Source organism: Glycine max, chromosome 20 (assembly GCF_000004515.6).
Source record: "Glycine max cultivar Williams 82 chromosome 20, Glycine_max_v4.0, whole genome shotgun sequence".
NCBI classification, from domain to species: Eukaryota; Viridiplantae; Streptophyta; class Magnoliopsida; order Fabales; family Fabaceae; genus Glycine; species Glycine max.
Genome location: NC_038256.2, coordinates 41,144,577 through 41,168,078, shown reverse-complemented (window position 1 = coordinate 41,168,078; position 23,502 = coordinate 41,144,577). Strand labels below are relative to the sequence as shown.

The 23,502-nt window shown below is 30.5% G+C and overlaps 1 protein-coding gene across 1 annotated transcript; it reads right to left on the bottom strand.

Moving 5' to 3' along the window:
• Positions 1-8,544: 8,544 nt before the first annotated feature.
• LOC100793048 (receptor homology region, transmembrane domain- and RING domain-containing protein 2) lies at positions 8,545-14,409 on the bottom strand. The gene is made up of 4 exons (XM_003556143.3): positions 13,782-14,409; positions 12,965-13,195; positions 11,849-12,253; positions 8,545-9,794 (listed from the first exon to the last, which is right to left on the bottom strand). The coding sequence occupies exons 1-4, from the start codon at positions 13,948-13,950 to the stop codon at positions 9,067-9,069; spliced, it is 1,533 nt and encodes a 510-aa protein (XP_003556191.2). The 5' UTR covers positions 13,951-14,409; the 3' UTR covers positions 8,545-9,066.
• Between the last annotated feature and the right edge of the window lie 9,093 nt (positions 14,410-23,502).

Sequence of the window (23,502 nt, the reverse complement as noted above, 5' to 3'; positions counted from 1 at the left end):
TGCAAGTGTATGAATTGATTCCCTAATATTTTCAGTGATGTCTATAGTGGCTACTGATGTTGATAACAATTATCAAAGTTGTTGAGCTACCTTGGCTTTCTTTTAAACTATACCACGCTACACAAGTACGTAAACTCTGTAGTCTATCTGTGCAGATTAGAAATTTAGCATACCACAAACAAACATGTAAGGCTTGGGTTAGACCCAAGCTAAATCATATTATATTAAGGTGGCTGTAGAATTAGTTGACCTTTTCAAATAATTCTTTAAGGTTAATTAGTGTTAAACGAAATCATGACCACCCTCAGATGATATTTCTCCCCCAGAATATAAAATTTTTGGATATCTTAAGTTCGCAAATTGAGTGTACCCTTCTTTTGTCCTGCGGTGTAAGCTATAAACAAGAGTTATCTTTCATCTTCCTAAATATTTTCCTTTTTCTAGTAAGGTGAGATCTCATTTCAGGTCCTTAAAAGTTGGCATCATCTTAGGTGATTTGACTTCGAATTTCTAAGACATGGATCCTGAATTATGTGCCTTTCGATCATCACCACTATTCTGCAGAAACAAAACTGAAAAAAAAAATTTAAAAACTCCACAGATTTGTTTTAATTTGTACATATCAGAGTACAATCAATTAAAGTCCACATGCTCCGTTTGGTTGGTTCTGCATTTAGTGACATTTCCGTGTAGAACCAAAAGTGAGAAAATGTTCATCTATTTAGATCGTTAGAATGGTACTTGTAACTTTTAACGTGCATTTAATACCCAAAATTACACGTGCGGGTCACATATAAGTACGTGGAGTAAAATGCATTTTTTTTTTCCAATAAACCAATCTACACCTAGCTAAGTGAAAGTCATTATTATTCATTAAGTGGAGTTCAACTATTGGTAGAAACATATTCATCTGATACATTACTCTACGTCACCTCCCTTTAGGGGGAAAAAATAAACACCGTATTTTAGAAAAATAAAATAAAATGAAAAAGAGACAAGTGAGGAAGCACCCAACTATCATGATTCAACTATCACCATAATTGTTTTAGACAATCTTAGAGCTCAAGTTATGCAAATGGGTCCATCCGGTTTTCCCCCACATGGTTTCTCAATATATTCAATGCATTTCTTATGACAGATCTACTAGCTAGTAACTACTATAAAATCCATGGATATTGGAAGAAAATAACCATTATCTTGATATTTGAAGTCTCTATATATGTTGGTGTAAATTAAAGGTGAAAGCCAAAAATCCCTTCCCTATATCTTTGTTCACTTTGGCTGTGCAGCATATGATGAAAGCTACGTGAGCATATATCTTTATGTCATGTTTTACGGTAGTGGATGTGCTCAAAGCAGAGACTATATAATGAGTAAGAGGCCCATCTGCCTTGTGATATAGCATTATTCTACTTAGTGGTATCTCTTGGTTATGATAACCGATGCCAAAAGAGCATTAAAAAAAGGGACCAAATTCAAGTCAATCGAGACTGCTATGGTAGGTTGATTTTTATTATTGGAAAAAGTGAGGTAAGCTATGGTGTCACTAATGTACTTAAACCAAAATAAAAACAAATCCTCCGTAATCATCAAGTACATATACACAACTGGAAATTGGGATAACTTAGTAGACAAAAGGTGACTAACAGGTGATAATACTCATACAAGTACATGAGAGGGGGTTGGTGCTTTTTTACCGGCCAGAAATGTGACTAGTTCTTCAATCTGGATTACCCCTAGCTACCTTAATGTTCAATATGCATACCACATATATATATATATATTGAGAATAAAGTTTCAAGGTGTATACAGTTATATCCTCACGAATCACGACAACTAATGTGCCTCTGAGAAATCTCTAACGTGTCTCTTCCACATGAGTCATGATATATTACTATTAAAAAATGGCTTTTCGTTGTAACTATATAGTATTGTGCATTAAACGCTGCAGCCAATCCAACAGTTACAAATTTAAGTGGTGGAGTGGGCTGGCTGGAAAACAGGTAAATGGATAACTCAGTAATTCAGATAGTTAGTCATACCAACCACCATATTTGTTTCACACTGAGGTTACAGTAACACAAGTCTCTTATATAAAATATATAATTGAAATGAATTTATATATACATTTTAATCATATTCAATAAAAGTAATATTTCTTCTTTTTTCCATGAATATAGTTGGTTTTCATTCGCTAAGTTTACATGGGGAGAATATAATCTATTTAGAAAAAGAATCATATTTAATTTTTATCTTAAATTTTCTTGAATTAATGACAGTCATATACAGGCAGCAAGTTTCTGATTTAATGGATTAGAAACATTGGTGATCTTTAATAGGAAAAAAAACCGAAAAATACATACTTAATTACCATATAGTAGATTTTTATTTTTTTTATGAAATCTGGAATATCGGAAAGGTAGAGATTAGTTTCTTGAGGCATTAAGACATATTCAAAGTATTGACCTCTTTGTTCTTTTAGTAAACACTATACTATTGTATAAGAGCTTTTGTTTTTGTAGATTGTTACATTTTTAATTTTTAGGGATTGCATTCTCCTAATTTTTGGAAATTCTCTAGTAATTGTAAGCAAGCTGTTTTGTTTGTGATTTTTAATCTTTCTTTAATAAGCTAGAGAGGATTAGTTGACATGTACCAAGTATAAATTTAGTAAATTAACTTTTATAAAAGTTCAATTTAATTTATCAATCCAATTAACTGTTTAGTCATGCCTTTCAAAAAAACTGTTTAGTCATGTAACATTATCTTAATGATATATGACATGTATTAAATTTTAAACATTTTTAGATAAATAATTTACTATTATTAATTTATTTATATTTTGTATCAGATGTTAAATTAATGTAGTGGGATAAAGTATTAATTAGTTTTTAAATGAAATAAAATTTTATAAATGTAATTTATGTCGTAAGTAATTTTAATTTAATAGTTAAATTGATATAATTTAAAAATATTTTTTAAAAAAGACATAATAAAGGTGTAGCCTTGTCATATGTCATCTTAGATATATGAATACTAGACTGATAAAAAAAAAATATACAAATACTAGACTGATAAAATAATTTACTAGATAATAAGTAGTGAGGGGTGAAGGGGGCTGACCTCCCAACCATGGTCAACTTGTTATACATCTAAGTTTTTTATTGAAAATTCATTATCAACTTCCTTTAGTAGCACTCCACTCCCGGATTTCTCCGGTATAATTAAGTTTGGTTTTTTTAACTAAGACATGAAAGTCAAGTTTTATGAATATATATAAACCTTATATTATTAATCATACAAGGTGTTAGTCCCAATGATTCTAACTCAAGATACTTTAGTGAGAGGAAGAAAATAACAGTTCGATCACCATGGTACGAATTAACTAAGAAAAACAGATGGATCGGGATTCTCTACCATTTTAATAAATTGCAGAAAAAAGCAAGTCGATATTTAGTGAGAGGAAGAAACCCCGTTTTTTATTTTATATTTTAAAAAAAAATGAATTCGGTGATATTTTATTCAGCAACAGAGTGTAAATTCTGTACATCAGATAACACTAAAGAATCTGTCTGTCGAGGTTAGTACTCCATCCAATACATTTCATAAAAACAAAAGACCAGCTTGGCTAATTTGTCCGCAGAAACACTGAACTATATAAGCTAGATTATATAATTTTAAATATGTATTATTTTATTGTTCCGTTTAATTCTTTATCTCTCCAACTAACAGTAATAAAAAGTAAAAAATTGTATCTCAGATAACGAGTTGTATTTCTTGCTTGGAAATTATATTGTCTTCAGAAAAAAGTAATCCGTATAGTTTGTTTTTCTTGTGAAAAATACCCGTAAGTAGCATTATTCACGTACGCAACATAGAAGAAAGCCACAACAAGCTTCCAATAATAATAAATAACACTTTGAAAATATTGCATTTGTGTATGTTATCTCATAATTCATGCCGGTCGGGAACGTGGAAAAGAAATCACAAACTTATTCTGTCAGAACAACAATTTCTCCACTTTTTCTTCCAAGTTTATTTTTATTGAATAAATAATTATCCTTCGCTTCATGATAATGTTTTTCTTTTCTTCTTCTCCATAACCCTCTTCATCTGCCACAACTCTATCATTGCTCAAAATTCCAACTATGACATATTCTCATTATTCTGCAGTACTATTAGATGCGCCACAAAGAAACCATCAACCACATTAATCAACTGACGTGAGATTATTAATCAAAAGTCTCGGAATCCTATATACATAATTATGTTAAATATTTAAAAGAGAATTTTATCGTCTATAATAAACTTATTTAACTCAAACAGAATTGTCTTTAATTAAAAAAAATATGTAAATATGTGTTGGATAAAAAATGGAGCAGGAAGATTACTATATGCTGCCCCAGTTCGTGCGCCTGATTACCTATAAATGCACAAAAGACGGTTCAAACATAATAATTAATGCGAAAGATTTCTTTTCTTTTTAATTTGGAAAAAGGAATAATGTTGCATTTCCAATAACAACTACATGATGATTTTTTTTTTCCATCTTATAATATGAAGTGAAGTTGCAAAAATATATAGCTTCCCACGCCGACAGATTTTCTACAAATGAATATGAGCAATATAGCGCGCCTTTTTGCTTGATGTTAAAGAGTCCATAGGAATTGGGTCCTCATTCAGAGAGCACCTCAAAACGTGGATCTAATGCAAACATGCGTGCTGATAGAAAAGTTATAAGAATGACAGCTAGCCTGCTACACGTTAAATCCAAACATGTATATAAGAGAGATCTAGAACTAATATTTGAGTAAATTGCTAACTTGGAAATTTTAAGCATGTGTAACACTGCTTGAAATCCATGCAGTCAACCTAGCTATCCTATTAATACCTTACTCCAAAAGTAAAATTAATGTATGTCATTTAGGCCCATTGAATAAGAGTTGTCATAAACTAAAAATTAAAATAATTTTACCTTGTTTATGAATTAAAAATTATAATTAGACTAATTTTTAAAGTAATTATTATAAAAAATTAATAAATTTACATATATGATGATTCGTAGCTAAATAATAATGATATAAAGAATATAATTAAAGAATATAGTTTAAAGTTTTGTGATATGTATTAAAGAATATAATTAATTTATTTAATTTTTAAAAAAATTATTAATAGGTTCTTTTATCTCTTCTTTTACTTTTCTTATATATTATTCTCACTAAGTATTGATTAAGGATAGTTTTAAAAAAATATTTAATTTAACATTGATTTTATAAAATGACATATTTTGAAATAATTTTTTCTCTAAAATGTCATATGATCTGAAATGGAAGGAGTATGTAACAGTAATATTAGTTTTTTGTACTGTGCAATAATAATAAGAATCCAAAAGGAGGGGAAAAGAGTTATGAAGGGCTTAATTGCATGTACTCGTGGATAAGATAAACAATTGTTGACATGAACCTAAATTGATACTATAAGAGAAGCCTGATCCAAGTATCCAACAACCAATACAAAGTTTCAAACCATGACTGGGAAATTTAATTAACAAACAAATTTGGCTCTAATAGAAGGAAAAAAAATATAGGGATTAAGTTTTGGATGTGCTATTGCAGCTGTGGTCCTCTGCCTTCTTCCACTATCCATGATCCTTCAACATCCCTAATGCGAATTATAACATATGCGAACATGGCAAGATCCCCAAGAAAATACATACAGACTATTCAAATAAGTTTCAAACGATTGGAAAAATGGAAGGTACAGTTTGTCAAATGCCAGTCACTAGGAAATTCAAATGTAGACCGATCTTTATATTAGACCATTTAACCCTCCCAAGTTAAAATTATAATAACAACTTATCTTCCCAATGTGACACAGTTTAACAAAATGATGTAAAAAAATTGAACACCACTTATTATATAGCTAGTACTATCATTATTTTTTCCTCAGAAACAATACGTTTGACTCTTAATTAAAAAATCAGAAGAAAGAATCATACATTATCACAAACACGCAAGAGGGAATCATAAATTATTGCATGAAAGAATGGCAGATATATAATAGTAATAAATTTGACGCAACTGGTTTCATCTCATCTCATGTATAAAAAAGAAGAAAGCTAGAAAAGAAAAGTATGCAATAGGCAAACAATCACACGTATATAACCATCACAATTTTAATGATAATTTGGAAATTTTTATAGCGATGACTTAAGTGTGACGCATACGTTAGGGTTGGAAGTCTTCCCATCAATCCCAATCTGTCTTAAATTAACTATTGAAAATTGACTCTAGACCAAATTTTAAATACTTCATGTATAGGCGATTTGAGGGCAGAATTAACAAAGTTTACTGGGATTGCGCTGTCATCTTCAGAAGTAAAGACCATGAAGAGACACCTCGTGTCCTACGACATTAGGCAGCATGCTGCACAAACACAAACGTTCTTGTTAAGGAATGTTTCTATATTCAATCTCATCTTCTTTCTTAGCTTAATAGCATTTTAATTCTTTGACTATTGTATTGTGGGGTTTTAATCCATAGAGTTCCAATTGTATCAATTAGATTCTTTCATTTACAAATCAGGTCTTTTTATTCTTTTTTGGTATAAGTAAATGATACAATTGGCATTCTTAACTTACTTAAAACACAACTAACCATAAAGAGTGCGTTTTGTTTTTCCATTTTGGATCCCTCGAAATGACGTTAAATGCAAAGTTGGAAATTTTTATTTCTCATAAAGAATTTAATATTTATTAACAGGAAGTAAAATAGTTTTATACTGCCATTTAATCTTAAATTATTATTTGAATTATTTTAAAATAGTTTACAAACTAAACTTATTATACATTAGGTTATAATCGAATGGCTGTATAATTTTTTTTTTATATTATCAATGTATAATAATTTGTTTCTATGTTATCTTAAAACATGCGTTGTCAATTAAATGCAACACGTATACAAACATAGCCTAAGTGTTCTTTTTTTTAGTAGACTTCTAATTTCAAACGTGAAATACCCTATGTTTGGACTGAATAAGATCCGCTCCCCATCTTTTTCCTTTTTATTTTTAATTTTAATTAATAATGATAGAAACATAAAAAGAAAAACTGAAAGAAAAAGGGAACAAAAAGGGAATTTGGATTAATTTTGCTACATCTTAAGATATGCAGTACGTCTATAATTTGTGAGTTCAAATTTGAGTCGTCACTTTAAATAACTTCACATAATCCCCCTCCTCCCCCATTTCCAATTCAGGGAATCGAATCAGTCTCCAAATTATATCTGTGAATAAGAGTATTTGCATGTTGGATAAACTAATCTTAGAGAAGAAAAAAAGTTATCCAATTCAATTGATTTGTTTATTTAATTCATTATGTAATTAATTTAGTTTAAAATTTTCGATTCCAATGTAATTAAAAACAGGATTAGACTATTTTCATTTTTTTAAAAGGAAAATATTAAATAAATAGTTTTTTTTTTTTGCATCGTGAAAAGAAAGACCAAAAACTAACAACATACTGGGGTTCCAAAAAAGAGTCATGCCTTGAGGCAACTAAGACACCATCAAGTGGTTCATCATCCCACTGTTTCAACCTGGTACGACATCTCCAAATAGTTGTGTAAATCTACACAACTTGATAATTATATTTATAAACCTTTTCTCAAATAATTATTAAAACATTATCTTTGATTAAATATATTTTTATAAAATAAATATAAATTATGTAATAATTTTGCAAATAATGAGAAAAAATATAAACAAGAATGATATCATAAATTTATAAATAAAAATATATACATGTGTATCCATTAATTTTGTTTGTGGTTAATCTTTTGTCGTGTTTAATTTAGACAAAATAGAATTACATCAATTTTTATAATTTATTTAGTAAAAAAGTATTTACCTTTTTTAGGAAATTGAAACAAAAAATTATTTCTCTCATTTCATGCTAAGTTGAGCGGAGGGGGGAGCGTTTTTTCCTCAAACAAATAGTAAGAAATTGGTAATATTTTTATTGTAACTTTTCCTGTCCTAACACGGTAACATCGACAAATGCGACTACCTTTTCTTTTTATATAAGAAATTATGCGAAATTGTTTCCTCATTAGTGCACACACAAAGGTGTATATATGATGAATTAAAATCATCATAAATAAAATATGTTGATAATTTTGTAAGAAAAACTCTTCGTAAAGATCCAGTTTATTGGGATGAAAAGAATTGACGTACTGATCCTACAAAATAAACAATGGCTTCGCATTCTATTAGGAAGAAGGGATGCAAAAGCTTCAACAAAACGTTTTAACTGGCTTTTCCAATTCAAAAAAAAACACCTCATTAGTTTTGTGATCGAAAAAGGAGAACCAACTTAAAATTTCACGCACTCCAGAAAAATTCAATTTACTATAAATCGAAGATGCCACAGAAGGTATTTAACATATCTAGATGATGAATTTTCCACGGATCAAATAGGATATCTAATTTGCCCCCATGGTTTAAAATTGATAACACTTACCAGCATTATCTATTAGCAATGCAAGCTACGAAAATTTTACAAGTATTATTGATACTCAGAGTTGCAATTAGATGATCAAGTATAGATAACACTAGAGTGATACATCACATGATCTCTCATGATTCAGTTGGACAAATCCACTAGACAGAGCATAAAGAACTCTTCTTACTTCAATGTGTCTAGTGTCAATACAGCCCAACATTTCTCTTGTTAGCAGTTGACTATACTTGGACATCAAGGCCATGAAAACGTCAACATTCAAAGTACAAACAATACGCACAAGTTACTGTATGCAAGCTCTCCAACCTATAAATGTAAGAACCTCAACCAGCACATGTAAACGAAACTAACACCAGAGAGAAGCTACAATGTACACCAGGTGCCAAGACGGAAGTCAAATGACAGAGGTAGGGAATGCCCCAAGCATCACATAGGACTATTCAACTAGACCACCGGTCATCACATGGCCACCTTTTAGTTCAAGACTTGGCAATTACTAGTTCAACTGCGTGGACGTCTCAATCATATGATATAATCAATTGAACAATTTAACATTCTGGAAGGGAGTGTGTCGATGCAAATGGGGAGAAGCTTGCAGCCGACTCACTATAACGGAGAGGATGTTGTTGATGACTGGATGAACCCATATAGCTTACTGAAGCATTGCTTGGACTTGGAATGTGTGGAGACATGTACCTTGAGTTAAGAGATGACAAAGATGGGTATCCCATGGAACATGGTGAATTCAAGTGAGAAGCTAGAGATCTTTGGGATGCATTCCTAAGATCTACGGAGCTTCGGCTGATGCTTAGGGAGGGGGATTGATGGTAGGAGGACCTAAGAGATGGCTGAACATAAGGTGTACTGGCTATGGAGTGGTTACGGGAAACAGATGGGGTCTGTGAAGCTGCCCGGGAAATTTGTATTGCTGAAGATGAAGCTAGTGATGATCTCGCAGAATGTAAGGCAGAGGATGCCATAGATGCTGTCCGGGCAATTTGTATTGCTGAAGATGAAGCTAGAGATGATCTCGCAGAAGGTAAGGCAGAGGATGCCATAGATGCTGTCCGGGCAATTTGTATTGCTGAAGATGAAGCTAGTGATGATCTTGCAGAAGATAAGACAGAGGATGCCATAGATGCTGGGGTTGATGAGAGCAAGGGTGTGGACTCTGAAGGTGGTGGATCAGTTAAGCCGGTTCTAGCATCACGCTTGCAAACTGGACAAAAGGTTCTCCATGAAGTAAGCCACGAATCCACACAGGCAGCATGAAACTCTGCCAATAACTCATCAGGAAAAATGGCATTAATGTAATCTTGTAATATAATCATAATTTAATATGCACATAATGCAAATACAAGTAATACCAATGTAGGCAGAAGAGATTAATCTTGTTAAGCAACAAAACATCAATAGCATGTGATGTATTGCAAAATAAAAAACAAAGGAAAACAAGAAACAATATATATATATATATATATATATATATAAAGGCCTTGTCTAAACCTTCAGAAGGCTCAGACCAACACAAGAAGTCAAGCACATTTGTCTAAAGGCAAAAATACAAAGAGCAGAAGTTGGAGATGTAATTAGCATCCTATTTTCAAGTTTGATTTATGAATGAAGATCACTCTTTCATCTGGAGCATTACACCGTCCATTTACAGTTTTAGAATTCATAGAGCCACACACGGGATTCAGACAATTCTTGGACTTTCATTTTTTCCAAAACATTAATGACAGTTTTTTATATTATATCCCAGGTCAATCAACAATCATCTGAACCTTCCAACCAATTGGGCTGACTACTTAGACATTGAGATATGGGCTGCAAATTAGAAAAAAAAAAAAAAAATCCCCCGTCAGGTCATATGATGAGAATTTTATACATTCATCCATGATCCATCAACAATCAATTTTCATATACCACTGGTAAGTCAAAGACCAAGATTCCACATAAATTAAGCAATTAGTTTAATTTGTGGTACGTAGTGACTTGTGAGGAATACGGAGACCAGATTAAACTGGTAATGAATCATCCCATTGTTCTGCTGTAAAAAACATTGGATGCCAGTTCTTTAGTATAGCTACTTCTCAATTGGCAAAATTAAAAGTTTTCAAGATTAAGATGGAATGAAAATTTTAACCATTCTCACAAATGTCTGTGTTATAGGTTGAAGATTAAGAAGCAATAGGATTGTATAAGAGGTTTACCGGTGGCTGCTTTTTTTTTTTTTTTTTGAGGGATTGTTAAAACACACTTCAACCCATCAGGTTTGTCAGTATGACACTCAAGCCCAAAAAAACTGTTAACATGCCTACATTGGCAAAGGAATATGGTCATGATACATTGATACTCTGTATAAGACTCAAGCAACAATCCTCCTCAAAATGTAATAATATATTGATAGAGGCTTAATTAAAAGTTTGAGGGATTTGCGGAATTCCAAATGGTATTTCAAGGTGACAACTTATCAGTTAAAAATAGGAAAAGGGGTTTGCAAGAAAACACACCAGAAGAATCCAAGTCCAAATTGCCCTACCAGGATTAGCAAAGAAGTGGGTGGAATCAACTATCAAGTAATATGAGCAAGAGGAACTGTAAATTGAAAGTAGGTAGCACCTAGAAAGTAGAACTGCTCCCAGTTTTCCATTTTTGGAAATCTCATTAGAAGATTTTTTTTATTGTGGTTTTTATAATTTATTTGTTGCAACAAGTATGTGATAGCACTTTCCGTTTCCAAGGATTAATTGTGATGATCAACGTCAATGATACAATACAGTCAAATTCAAAGTGTCTGAGATTTTAAATCTCACATTTTTAAAGGAAAGGTATAGCAAAGGAAAACACCATAGTTCAAACAACTAAATACTTAACCATAGTTTGTAGAGGAACAGAAGGGTGGGAGAAGCTGGAACATCAGTGTAAGCTTCCAAGCAAAGAGATATCCTGCTTGAGGCCTCTGAGCAATGTAAATCATTTATTTCATAACCTATTATTTCCTCAAAACTAACATTCATTGTACACTTATCTCCAACGAACCCTAAAAGGATGGCAGGGAAAATATCAAAAACCTGCCTCACAATAAAGGACATCCTTATTTGCCAGGTAATGGTAAGTGGTAATTGATATTACACCAGAAGTTTACAACATGTGACGGCTATTGTATGTCTTAACACAGATGAACATTAGATCCAACAATGAACTGCACACAGTACCAGGGAATTCAAGCTGAACAATGCCCCCAGTACACAAGCATACACTGAAAATAGATCAAACCAACAAAATAATATACTGCATTTAAAAACAAAATGGCACGGGAACACTTACTGTGACAGCAGGGCAGAATCCTGAGCTTCTCACCAACACAATAGTCTTCAAGGCATATAGCACATGTTCTTGATGTACAGTTATCTTCCAAAACAGAAGTAAATACCAAACTCGGCATTGCTTTCACTAGGCGACTACTCATACCATGAAATTCACGAACAAGAGAAGCTCGAGGCCTTTCTCTTCTTATGCGATGCTTGCGGACGAAGAAACAAGTGGCCAGGACAGCAGACATAGCTAGCAGGGAAATAAATGAAATTGCCATGATAGACCATGCTGAGTTTTCAAAAGTTGGAATGAGCCATATTTCCACATTAGTCAACCCAGCATATTTCTTTAGTATTTCACCCGAAGCTTTAGATACAAATACAGCGTGTATTCTTATACCAGCAGAATTTCCTGCCACTGAAACTCAAAAGAATTGTTAATTAGAAATTCCCAAAATATGAAGTAGGTGTGTGGAAACATATACAATTATTATATTCAAGAAAACAAGAAAAGTATTCAAGGATAAGTTATCTATCTTTAATAGCCATTCTTTTACTATATAATTCATATGCTGGACAAGTGTCTATTTTTTGCTCATACATTTTGTATAGGTTGTCATCCTTTCCAAAAGTTTTACCTTGATAATATATTCCATCAACTACACATAAACCCCTAATACATCAAAAGTTTGTCCAAAGTCTCAGACTGTTGTTCAATCATTGCTGACATCCCAATTTCAATGGTCACAAAGAAAATTGCCACTAGGGAGAACAATGGACACAATTGTTTCTCCAGCATTCCATTTAACATAAGATAGCAACCAACAATCCCTAATACATGTCTTCCAAGTGACATCATATTAATTAATTTCTTTTACAGAAATCTCAATGGAATTATAATCTCTTTTAGGGTTACAAAAATCACAATTAATGTAAAATTAATAGCCAGCTCGATCTTTAAATGATGAATCTCTAATCTATACAAAACCATTTTGCCACAACCAGTGAGTGCACATTACAACTCACATTATCTTTAGCAGTTGGAGAAAACATAAGTTTAATGGCAATTGCATGTGAGAAGAGAATGATAAACAACAAAATGTAGCTACAAATAAGAATAGGTCATTACTCGCAACCAAGATGCCACCCTCTTCATTGTCATAGACAATTACAGCTTTGAAGCCAGCCTTTTGTGCTATTCTGACTTTTTCCTCAAAGCTACATCCCCCTCTAACCACCAAAGCAAAAGGTGAACTCGCATTGGGAAGTTGTTCAACTTTATTTGTCAATTCTGCACACGCATCCAGTGGTTCTGCCAAATATAAGACCCCATATTTTCCAGAACCTTTGACTGCTGGGGCTGAAACCAAAAGACATTCATTTAAAAAAAAAAAAAAAGATTGATAAAATTAACATCCACACACCAACACATGCAAAACATCGAAATCAGAACAACATAACACCACACTTACATTCTTCTTCTCCACTATTTTTTCCCACAAATTTAGTGATACAAATTACAAAAATCTTGAATTCACTTTACAATGGCAAGCATATGCTTTAAGCACATGCCTCCTTAACTCAAACTTGCATACCACACATCAGCATCTACTGTTTGATATCCCCCCGCATCATTTCAAAACCTTTTTCCACTTTTTCCCCTCCTATCTACAGTAATCTCTCTCTCTCTCTACTGATGAGATTTTTTACTTTCTAACATGACAAAAAGTTTGAGCTGAACCAAATTCCAACTTGAACAAGATTGCCTTCATGGACAATACCTATGATCCTAGATCGAAAGGCTGAACTAGTTTCCCACTGAAAAGGCTCCAACAGAGCACTACCCATCACCCAAATTGAAATTTTCAACACTCATAAGGTCCAAAGACCAAAACCACATCCTCCTTTATTCAAAACAATTTATACACAAAGCACAGAAAACTCACCAAAATTAGCTTCAATATCATCAAAGGAGAGAGTGATATTATTCCCAATAAGCACCACCTTGGAAGCCGCCATAGCACACAGGCTCATCAGAGAGAAAAACAAGAGAAGATTTGAAGTACCCATCAGAGCAAAAGATTTGAAAAGCACAATTTTTTGGTTGAAAAACATCCAAAGCAGAAAGACAGAAGGAGAAATTGGGATTTCTCCAATTTAGGGTTTTGAAAACGCAACAAAAATAATAGAAACATCAGCTTCCATATCAAAAAGAAAAAAAAATGAATCTTCTATTCTTCGATTCCTTGATGCTCTCAGCTCTGTATCAATTTCAAATTGATCGCTAATAATGTTTTGACAGCAAAATTGGAAATATAATATCAGAAGATAAAATAAATACTACTACAATCAATATTATACCCAAAAAAAAAAATCTATTTCAGCGTGTTTTCAGAAGTTCCAAATCGTGCGTGGATAAGCAGGGATTTTTTCATAGGTCAGATAATACGGGTCTACCTCAAAGATCATAAATTAATTTCACCTGATATGAAATTCTTTCATTAAAGATTATTTTTATGTGAAGGCGGCGAGATTTTACACCATTCTTTCATTCCTTTAAAAATTAGATAAGCAAGTTTGATGTAAAAATTGGTAAATATCAAATATAATAATTATAATGTGACTGAATAATTTGAAAATCATTATAAATTGAGCCAATTGTTGTTTGTTTTCTTTCTTGCGTCAGACAGAACAAACAATAAATGATATTACATTTATGAGTGATAATTTTCCTTAAACCGAAAAGATCTACACTACAATATATTAACAGAATTTCTTTTTACTTATACAAAATTTACTTTTAAAAAAAATATACATGTATTATCTAAATCAATTATATATTAATATTTGCTGCTTGTTGCTATAAAAAAAATGCTGCTTGTAATTATCGCAATCTTATTACATTATATTATCAAGTTAAAAATTATCCTATGTATAAGGCCGTTGATAGTATAAGGCAATTAAGGTCATTGTCTTGAGTCTCTTAATTTTATTTTATTTGTTATTATTTAAGCTTTTATATGAATTCGTTCCTATTGTTCAAATTGCAATAAATAAAAATGTTCTATGATTGAAAAATTATTCAAAAGTTAACTACTCTTAATTAATAATTAGAAGTGAAAAAACTAAATACCTAAATCATATATATGATTGAAATTTGAATTTGTAGTTTATTATAAAAAATTATACCATTAATTAGGAACATGATCATTAATGTTAGAGATAAGTTTTTTTTTTACAACATTAAGGATTAGAAATATTGAGGAATGACTTATTAGTTCCTTTAACTAAAAATAATATTTATTCAACAGTCTCATCATTTCTTTATCTTTTTTTCATATTTTTGTAATACCTTAATTGATATTAGATTTAAAAAAAATATTTTGTTTATATTATGTAGTGCTTCTTTATTTTATTTTTATAATTTGTAGTAATGGGAAAAAAATCAAATAAAAGGTAGGAACTTGGTTTTCAAAACTAAAATAAAAAATAAATTAAAAAATTAATTCAATCTCAATATATAGTACTCTTGATAAATGTCTTATTATTCATAAAAAAAAAGCATATAACAATGAGTTTAATTGGTAAAAAAAAGTCATAAAAAAAACTAAAACAATAGTTTGAGAAATAATTTATATAATATTAAGTTTTTTAAAAAATTTGCCTAACACCCTAAAGTTCCTAAACACGGCAGGTTATTATTAATTATTAATTAATTAAAAGAAATGGTACTTATATCTCACCGCCAGAACAGCGGTAGTCCCTGGAGTCTCGATTACTCTATAGACCTGTCGAATCTCATATATTTATTTATTTTTAAATTAATCATAATAATAGTTTTTTAAGGGTATAATAATAATAATAATAATAGTTGAATACATAATAAAATGGAATATTCTAGGATCGGAAAACAATGTACTGGATGCAAATTATATTCGCGTACATTGCTCATCAATTTAATTTTTTTAATAAATTGTAATAAAAAACTTAATACAGTACATTAAATTGAAAATAATTATATGTTTGAAAAGGTCAAATTTTTTTATATTTTATTGATAAAAATTCATTTAGGTTCTTTATTTTTTAAAAAAATTAATTTTTATTCTTTAATTTTTAAATTTGAGTCAATATTAACATTATTAGTGTTTTATATTAACATACTTTACCATGGTCATAATCCGCCAATGAGTTAAATGATTAAAACAAATATTTTTAAAAGATGAAATAAATTTTCACAATAAGAATAATGACAAAAAAAATATATTTTAGCTTATTTTTATTTAAGATTCCATAATCAATTTTATTTTTATTTTGGACACCTAACCTTAAATCGGATTGCAAGCTACTATATAGAGGAAAAGGGATGCAGTGGTGAGAACAATAACAATAATCGTCCATTGTTGTGTCGGTCAAAGAAAATGAAAAAGGATGAAAGAAAAAATAAACAGCAATAATGAATTAACTTTTGTTATAATTAGTTTTTTTTTTACTTTTCTTATGCAAAAACTCCAAAAATCTAATTTTATACTCGTGTAATCAAAGATTAAAGACCATGATTTGAAATGACAAATGTTTAAAAGTTGGAAATTGATGAAATTTAAAGATTTTGTGAATCATAAATTTAACTGTTTTAACTTCTAATTCGTTTGGATAAATTACTAAATATGATTTTTGAGTGTGAAGGTTCAATCTTTTTAATGTGCTTTATCTTTATTATTCGTGTATTCTCGTTTCCCATTCTTGTTATTTTTATTACAAATCTTTCCTTAAAGAAAAATAAATAACAAATTTTTTTAAATTTTTAATTTTTTGATAAATCCAACAAACAAAATCTTATTGTTCTCTTTCTTTTTGTTATGAATCCAACAAACAACAATGAGGTGTCTTGAGTCCCAAACTTAAAGCCAAAAGTCCAGTTATATGTTATGATAGAAGATGAAAAAAAAATGGCATCATCCCATTGCTTCTTGGCTAAAAGTAGAACCCAATCTCTGCAAAATTTCAAGAAAGCAATGTAGTACATGAACCTAGAAGAGAATTAGGAGCATTGATCTCAATTTCAAACTTCTCAACCTAAAGACCCTCTTAGGAGAGAAAAATTGCAGTTAAGAGTGGCAAATCTCGATCTTAATCATCTCAGTGATTATAAATATCTTAACTCAAATATCTCTTAAATTAAAAGATAAATAAATACAAGATTATTCATCTGTCATGCTTAGTCTTGATTAGTTAATTGTCTTTGAAAAAATAATTTGTCAGAAAAAATATCTGCACTCGAATATGAATTAGGTACCTTAGATTCACCTAAGACTACAAATTGCATATGTCGGATAAAAATTATTTATATATTTTTAAACTTTAAAATAACCCTAAAACAAAGGACATACCAATAAAAATGAGAAATTATTCATAAGAAGCTTTATAGATGTTGTATTGGATAAGTCAAAAGTGACTTTAAGAGATTCTTTATTGAAAATATATAATAATAAATAAATAAATAAACTCTCAAAAACACTTATAATCTTGTATATAAAGAGGCCCATGTCTCAATCTTGTAATATAGGAATAGCATGTTTAACTTCTATTGAAAAAAAAAAAAAGAGGGAGAATATTTATCAACAAAGCCGCAAGTTGGGCACTTGAACATTTTAGAATTTAGAGTTGTGTCATGTCCTTGTGATTTTTGTGTGCTTGTGCATCAATCCTGCTTGGAAACTAAGACTACAACCAAAGATAAAATAATGATAAATCTTCTTATAAAATTATTTTAATGACAATATGTTTTTTATCAAATAAAACGCTCAAGTTTTTTTAATATATTGTTTTTTAATTTTGTATTATATTAAAAAATAATACAATGATACGACATTTCTTTTAAAATTAATTATAATCAAATACTTATTTTTAGAGTAAAATATGATTTTGGTTCTCCAAATATTCACTCATTTATTTTAATCCTCCAAAAATAATTTCATTGTATTTGGTTCCTCAAATTTTCAAAATTTATCTTTTAACGTAAACAATTGAATTGTTTTCATACAATACAAGCAAATTAGATTAGATAAATATAACATAAGGAAAATAAAAGTAACTGACAATTTGCAAATTTTAAAATACTTAAATCAATGACGACTGTGAAGATACATGTCCTGTTAAAAATGTAATACAAAATTATCTCAATTCCAATAATAAATACTTTATTTTATTAAATAAATAAATTTTATCTAGCTTAGTGATCCCCATTTTTTTTTTCTGAATTGTGTTATTTTTTTCTTGTTGTACTATTCTTCTTTCAAAACACAGGCATTTATTTCTTTAAAAAAAACACAGGCATTTATAGTTCGACCGGTGTTCCTATAATCCTATACTAAGAGAAATTAATGATTGGACTTGGACAGGTATTTATGTTTTTTTCTACGTGCAGAACATGGGCTCATGTCCTCTTTGTTCTCATACTAACAGTAATAATGTTTGGTTATGTTTTTTAATTTTTTTAGTTTTGGAGTATGTATAATTTTAGTTTTTTTAATCGACAGATTATTTTATTTTTAAAGTTTAATGGATTTTTCCTCTTCATTAATTTTATTTTATTTAAAATCCTCAAAATCTCATTTTTCTATCTATATATTTGGGATAGTTTCGAGATATAAAATGTTTTTAAAAGTAAAAAAAAATGAAGTGAAATTTTGAAGTATTTTGTGGAATGTGGTATTAGGATTTGAAGAGGAAATTTTTTTATATATTTTTTTTAAAAGTTTAGTAAAATTTAATATTTTGGTTAGTGAACTTTAACCAGAATCAGTTTGTGAAAATTTAAAATAAAAGATGAGAATTTGAGAGGTTTAGATAAAAAAAAGTTGCTAGATAAATCAAATTTGCTTTAATTTTAAAATGAGAGATTTAATTAGCTTAAAAAATTTAAAGGATAAGTTACACATAATATAAACTAAAGCAGCCAGAGCCCAGCTGTATAATTTTTCATAAGAAAAAACTTTGAGCCGAAACCATGTCCAGAACAAGGTTTCTCTTTTTAAAAATAAAAAATAACCCTCTAAATTTATTATAGAAATTCACATCATGTATTTTATTTTTACATTATCTATATTTTATAATTTAGAAATTTTATTGTTTTTATTTTTAACCTGCTGAAGTTAAAAATTAGTAGGAAAACATAAAAGCATAATAGTCCCCGTGAGTTAATTAGGTAAGTTGTTGGAAATAAAATATGGATATGTAAGTTTTACTTTTTTGTTTACACTACACTTGGAATCAATGGATATGTAAGTTTTACTTTTTTGTTTACACTACACTTGGAATCAATTCTATCGAGTCAGATAAAATTAATATGAGCAACAAAGTTCTTCTTCCAAGTGTTTAACATGGTTGAATATGCAAGTTTGATTTCTCGCTTTAACCCTTTCTCATTGTTTTATACTTTTATATGATTCCTTCTTGTAAAGCTTTCATTAAAATAAAATAAAAAAGCATCTAGCTTGTGAAGGATGCAAATGAGTCAATCTTTTATGTTATATTGACCTTGTTCAACTCTACGATGCAGCAACAAGCTAAGCACGACCTATCCATACTAAAAAATCAAATAAATACTAATTATATCTAGGATGGATGTAAATAATAATTAAGTTAACAATTTCATCATGTCATTTATTAAAGTAATAACTAAGCCTTTTTCATGCTAAGAAATAACTAGTGGAAAAAGGTGTAAATCAAAATGCAAGAGTTTGGACAGCACTCAAAATTATGGAGATACACAAACTCAATATTTACACATGCCAATAGGTATATATGGTAATTCTAAAGCCAGCTACTTTCTAGAATACTCCTGAGTCCTGATCACGTTCATTGATTATCAATTTGTATGTTAATTTAGTCTTTCTTGTCACCTGGTTTATACTCTTTGCTTTCAGCTTCAGAAACAGAACTGCTTGCATGATCAGTTTGAACTTGATTGGGTACACTCTGGTATTCATCACCTCCTTTACTGAATGTCTGAATAAGCATCAGTACTGCCACCACAAAAACAATGATGTACACCATTCTAATGTCAAAGGTTTGATGGATGAATCGCATTAAGTTAAGGGCCACTAAATGTTTTCTTTATTGTTCTTCCTTCCCTGTATCCTTCAAGAAATTTAGTGGTTTGAGTTCCTTGATCCTCCCCCTCAATGCTTTCTGAATCAACAACCTGAAAATTATTTAAGAAAAAGGCATTATTGGCTTCTCATACTGGGAAAAATTTAATCACGAGTGTACACAACAATCGGCAGACTAAGTTTATATGACGACCTTGATATGAACATTTCATGTTACCATGATAGTGGAACTTTTATAGCAAAATCAACAGCATGGAGGTCAACAACTAACCAAATGCATTTATTATCGGGTAAAAGGATGTATCTGAAAGTTCTACATGAAACAGTGACATTGATAATATATCACGTGCATTGAAAGTAATAAAATTTTAAAAGTAAATAAGTTAATGTTAAAAGTTGTTTTATAATATTTTTAAAAAAATAAAGTTATATTGATAATAAGTATGTAAAATATATCAATTCTGTTTTGCAATAAAATCAGCAAGTTTGATCCTCAGAAATATATTAGTTCAAGTTAAGAAATTTTGTCATTTGTTATTAAAATTTTTTCTTCTAAACATCCAAAATATTCTTACATCTTCATTTAATTTACGAATTCCAGACTTGACTAAATCAACATTTGTCTCCATTGAAACTCGCTTTCACAAGACGAAATGGTAATGGCTTTTTCCTGTTTAGATAGATGTTGGATATAGGAGGTTCCATGTCTCTTTCTCTTCATCAATAAAATCCGTCATCATCTTAACCGTAAAAAAAATAAAAATACGAATTTAATAATTATATTCATAAATTTGTATTTATATAAATCTACAAAGATTATAAGTAATATGGTGAAATTGCATTATGTTCCTGTGAGAAGATAAAATGCAGCTACGGAATTGATGTCATTTCAGTATTTTCTAAATACAAACTGTTACTTTTTTTTTTATAAGCAAAAAGAACTTCATTGCCTATAGGTACAAAAATAAGTAAAATACATAGAAGCATAAACAGAAAACCAACTAGAGTATATACTCCCGTCCCAGCAACAATATACCTATTATACATCCCTGCCAAAAGATACACTGAATCAACTTTGCAATCTACTCAAGAACCAGCAGCACAAACAATTCCATGGGGTTGTGCAAGTGTAGAGAAAGAAAAAGCTTTCGTTAATGACAAACCCATCTTGATCGAAATCTACTTGTATCTATATCTGTAAGAATTGTTAAACTCACTTCCATTTTTATTAGAGTCGCGCGCGCGTATATTATTCAAATTAATATACATGAACAAAATTGATGATAAAAAATTTTAAAAAGTAAAAATTTAAGAATTAAATCATATTTTTAGCAATATATTAATTTTATCATTAAATTATTTAATTAACTACTATAATAATTAATTTATATATTTTTCTTCTAAAAAATAAGTTATTTCCATAATTGAAAGTTATAAAATTAATCCTCGAAAGTATAAAAATCACTTAAATGATTTTACCCTCATAACAAAGTCTTCTTTATCTCCATACCCACAGTTAGGAAATTAAATCCTTATTAGTATGTTTATGAAACTCAGGCATCTACCAACTTTACCGGACTTTATTGGTAGTTAATTTATATTTTCAATAATTATGAAAAATGAGAATGTTAAAATATGGTCTATGTTTATCTTGTATAATAAAAAACGAAATTTCAACTAATCAAAGGTTTTACTTACCAGTATGGTTGTGTCCGACCTCAACGAAAAGAATTCATTTTGATGGCCACCATGACATAAAGTTGGTCTTTCAAGTCATAAAGAAACTTGAAGTATGCATGCCTCCATTTTCTGATTAAGAAAATGACACAACAAAATCCCAAAAAGCCCGTGGCAAATCCAGATTCTATTCCAATGTAAAGCCACGACAAAAATGCAAACTCATCTCCATCTTCATCTATTGGCTCTGTGTTGTTAGGTTTACCACCCTGGAAACATATTTTGGTAAGTGGAGGCCCACAAAGATCACGATTGCCTACATAGCTGAGTGCACTGAACCCCTGATGGTATTTTACCTGTCAAATTGTTGTATGACAAGCTTAAGTATTCCAAAAAGGACAAACTGGACAAGCCTTGAGGAATTTCACCCCAAAGTTGGTTTGTTGAAAAATCAAGGGACTCCAAGTTTCTCATGTTGTCAATCCCATTCGGTATTTTTCCTATTAATTTATTGTGGGACAAGTTCAAGGAGAACAATCCAATAATGCTAAACATTTGGGGAGGTATTGTTCCTGATAAATTGTTACTTGACATATCAATTAAGCTCATAAAGTGCAGGTTCTTTTGCATAATTTGATACCTGACCTTTCGTAACCAGCTCAAGACTATCTACTAAGGCATAGTAAGGATTATCCACAATACCAAGGGTATCTATTGTAGGAAACTCAAAACTAAGCTTGTTGAGCGAAGCATTGTTGAAAACTAAGGCTGTGATATTATGTAAGCAGGTGGGTATATGTCCTGAGATTGTGTTATTTGCAATATCCAAAATAATGAGGGAAGACATCTGACACATTTGTGTTGGGATGCTACTGCTAAATTTATTAGATCTTAAATGGAGAGCCTTTGCACCGTGCGGTATCCATTTTGGTATATTACCTGAAAAGTTGTTTTCGCCAACATTAAAGATCAACAGATAGTGACAATTTTTGTAGTGAGGGAGGAATCCCTCCATAGAGCTTATTCTCATGCAAATGTAGTAAGGTAAGATTAGACAACAAACCCATTGATGGGGGTATCTTGCCTATCAGATTATTGCTTCCCAAGTTAATATGAACCAATGATTTTCAATTCTTCCAGCAATTTGTAAGCCCTCCAGATAAATGATTCAGAGATATGTCCAAGTACATCAAATTGTTTTTCCCATTCAACATCTCATGATCACACAAGAGAGGAGAGATGTTTCCTGATAATGAGTTGTTTGATATATAGGCAACGACCACGTTGGATGATAATCGAGGCAGACCATTTGATGACAGAAAAATGAAGGAATGTCTGGGATGGATGGCTTGAACTTGATTCAGGAAATCTCTATTTATATAGTTCTAAGTTTGTCATTCATACGTCCCTTATGATCGACAATAAAATATTGTGTTCAATAAGAAAATATAAGTAGCATTGCAACGAATTGGAAAAAGAAATTTCCTCGTGCCCAATGGTACCGTTGCTTTAAAAATTAAAATGTGTACCTTAATATCATTATACTAATACGAAGAATGGACTTACAATATGAAAGCAAAGCAAAAGAGAGACTTTGAAATGCTATAAAGGAACAGTAGATAATTCGTAAACGCTCACTTTACTGGCTTGAAATTTGGACGGCTGTTTGAAATTTTGAGTTATTTATTGAAAGTTGCGGTCTTCATTCTCTTTTAAGTGTACTTTAAAGTTTAGATAAAATGATAAATTAAATTATATGTCCGGCCTTGCCACAACGACTTTTTCTTTCTTTACTTTTTCCAATCTTAAACAAATATAAGGGGAAAAAATGTCCCGCTGCCTAAAGTACTAGTAGAGAAAGCCCATGCGATGCAACACG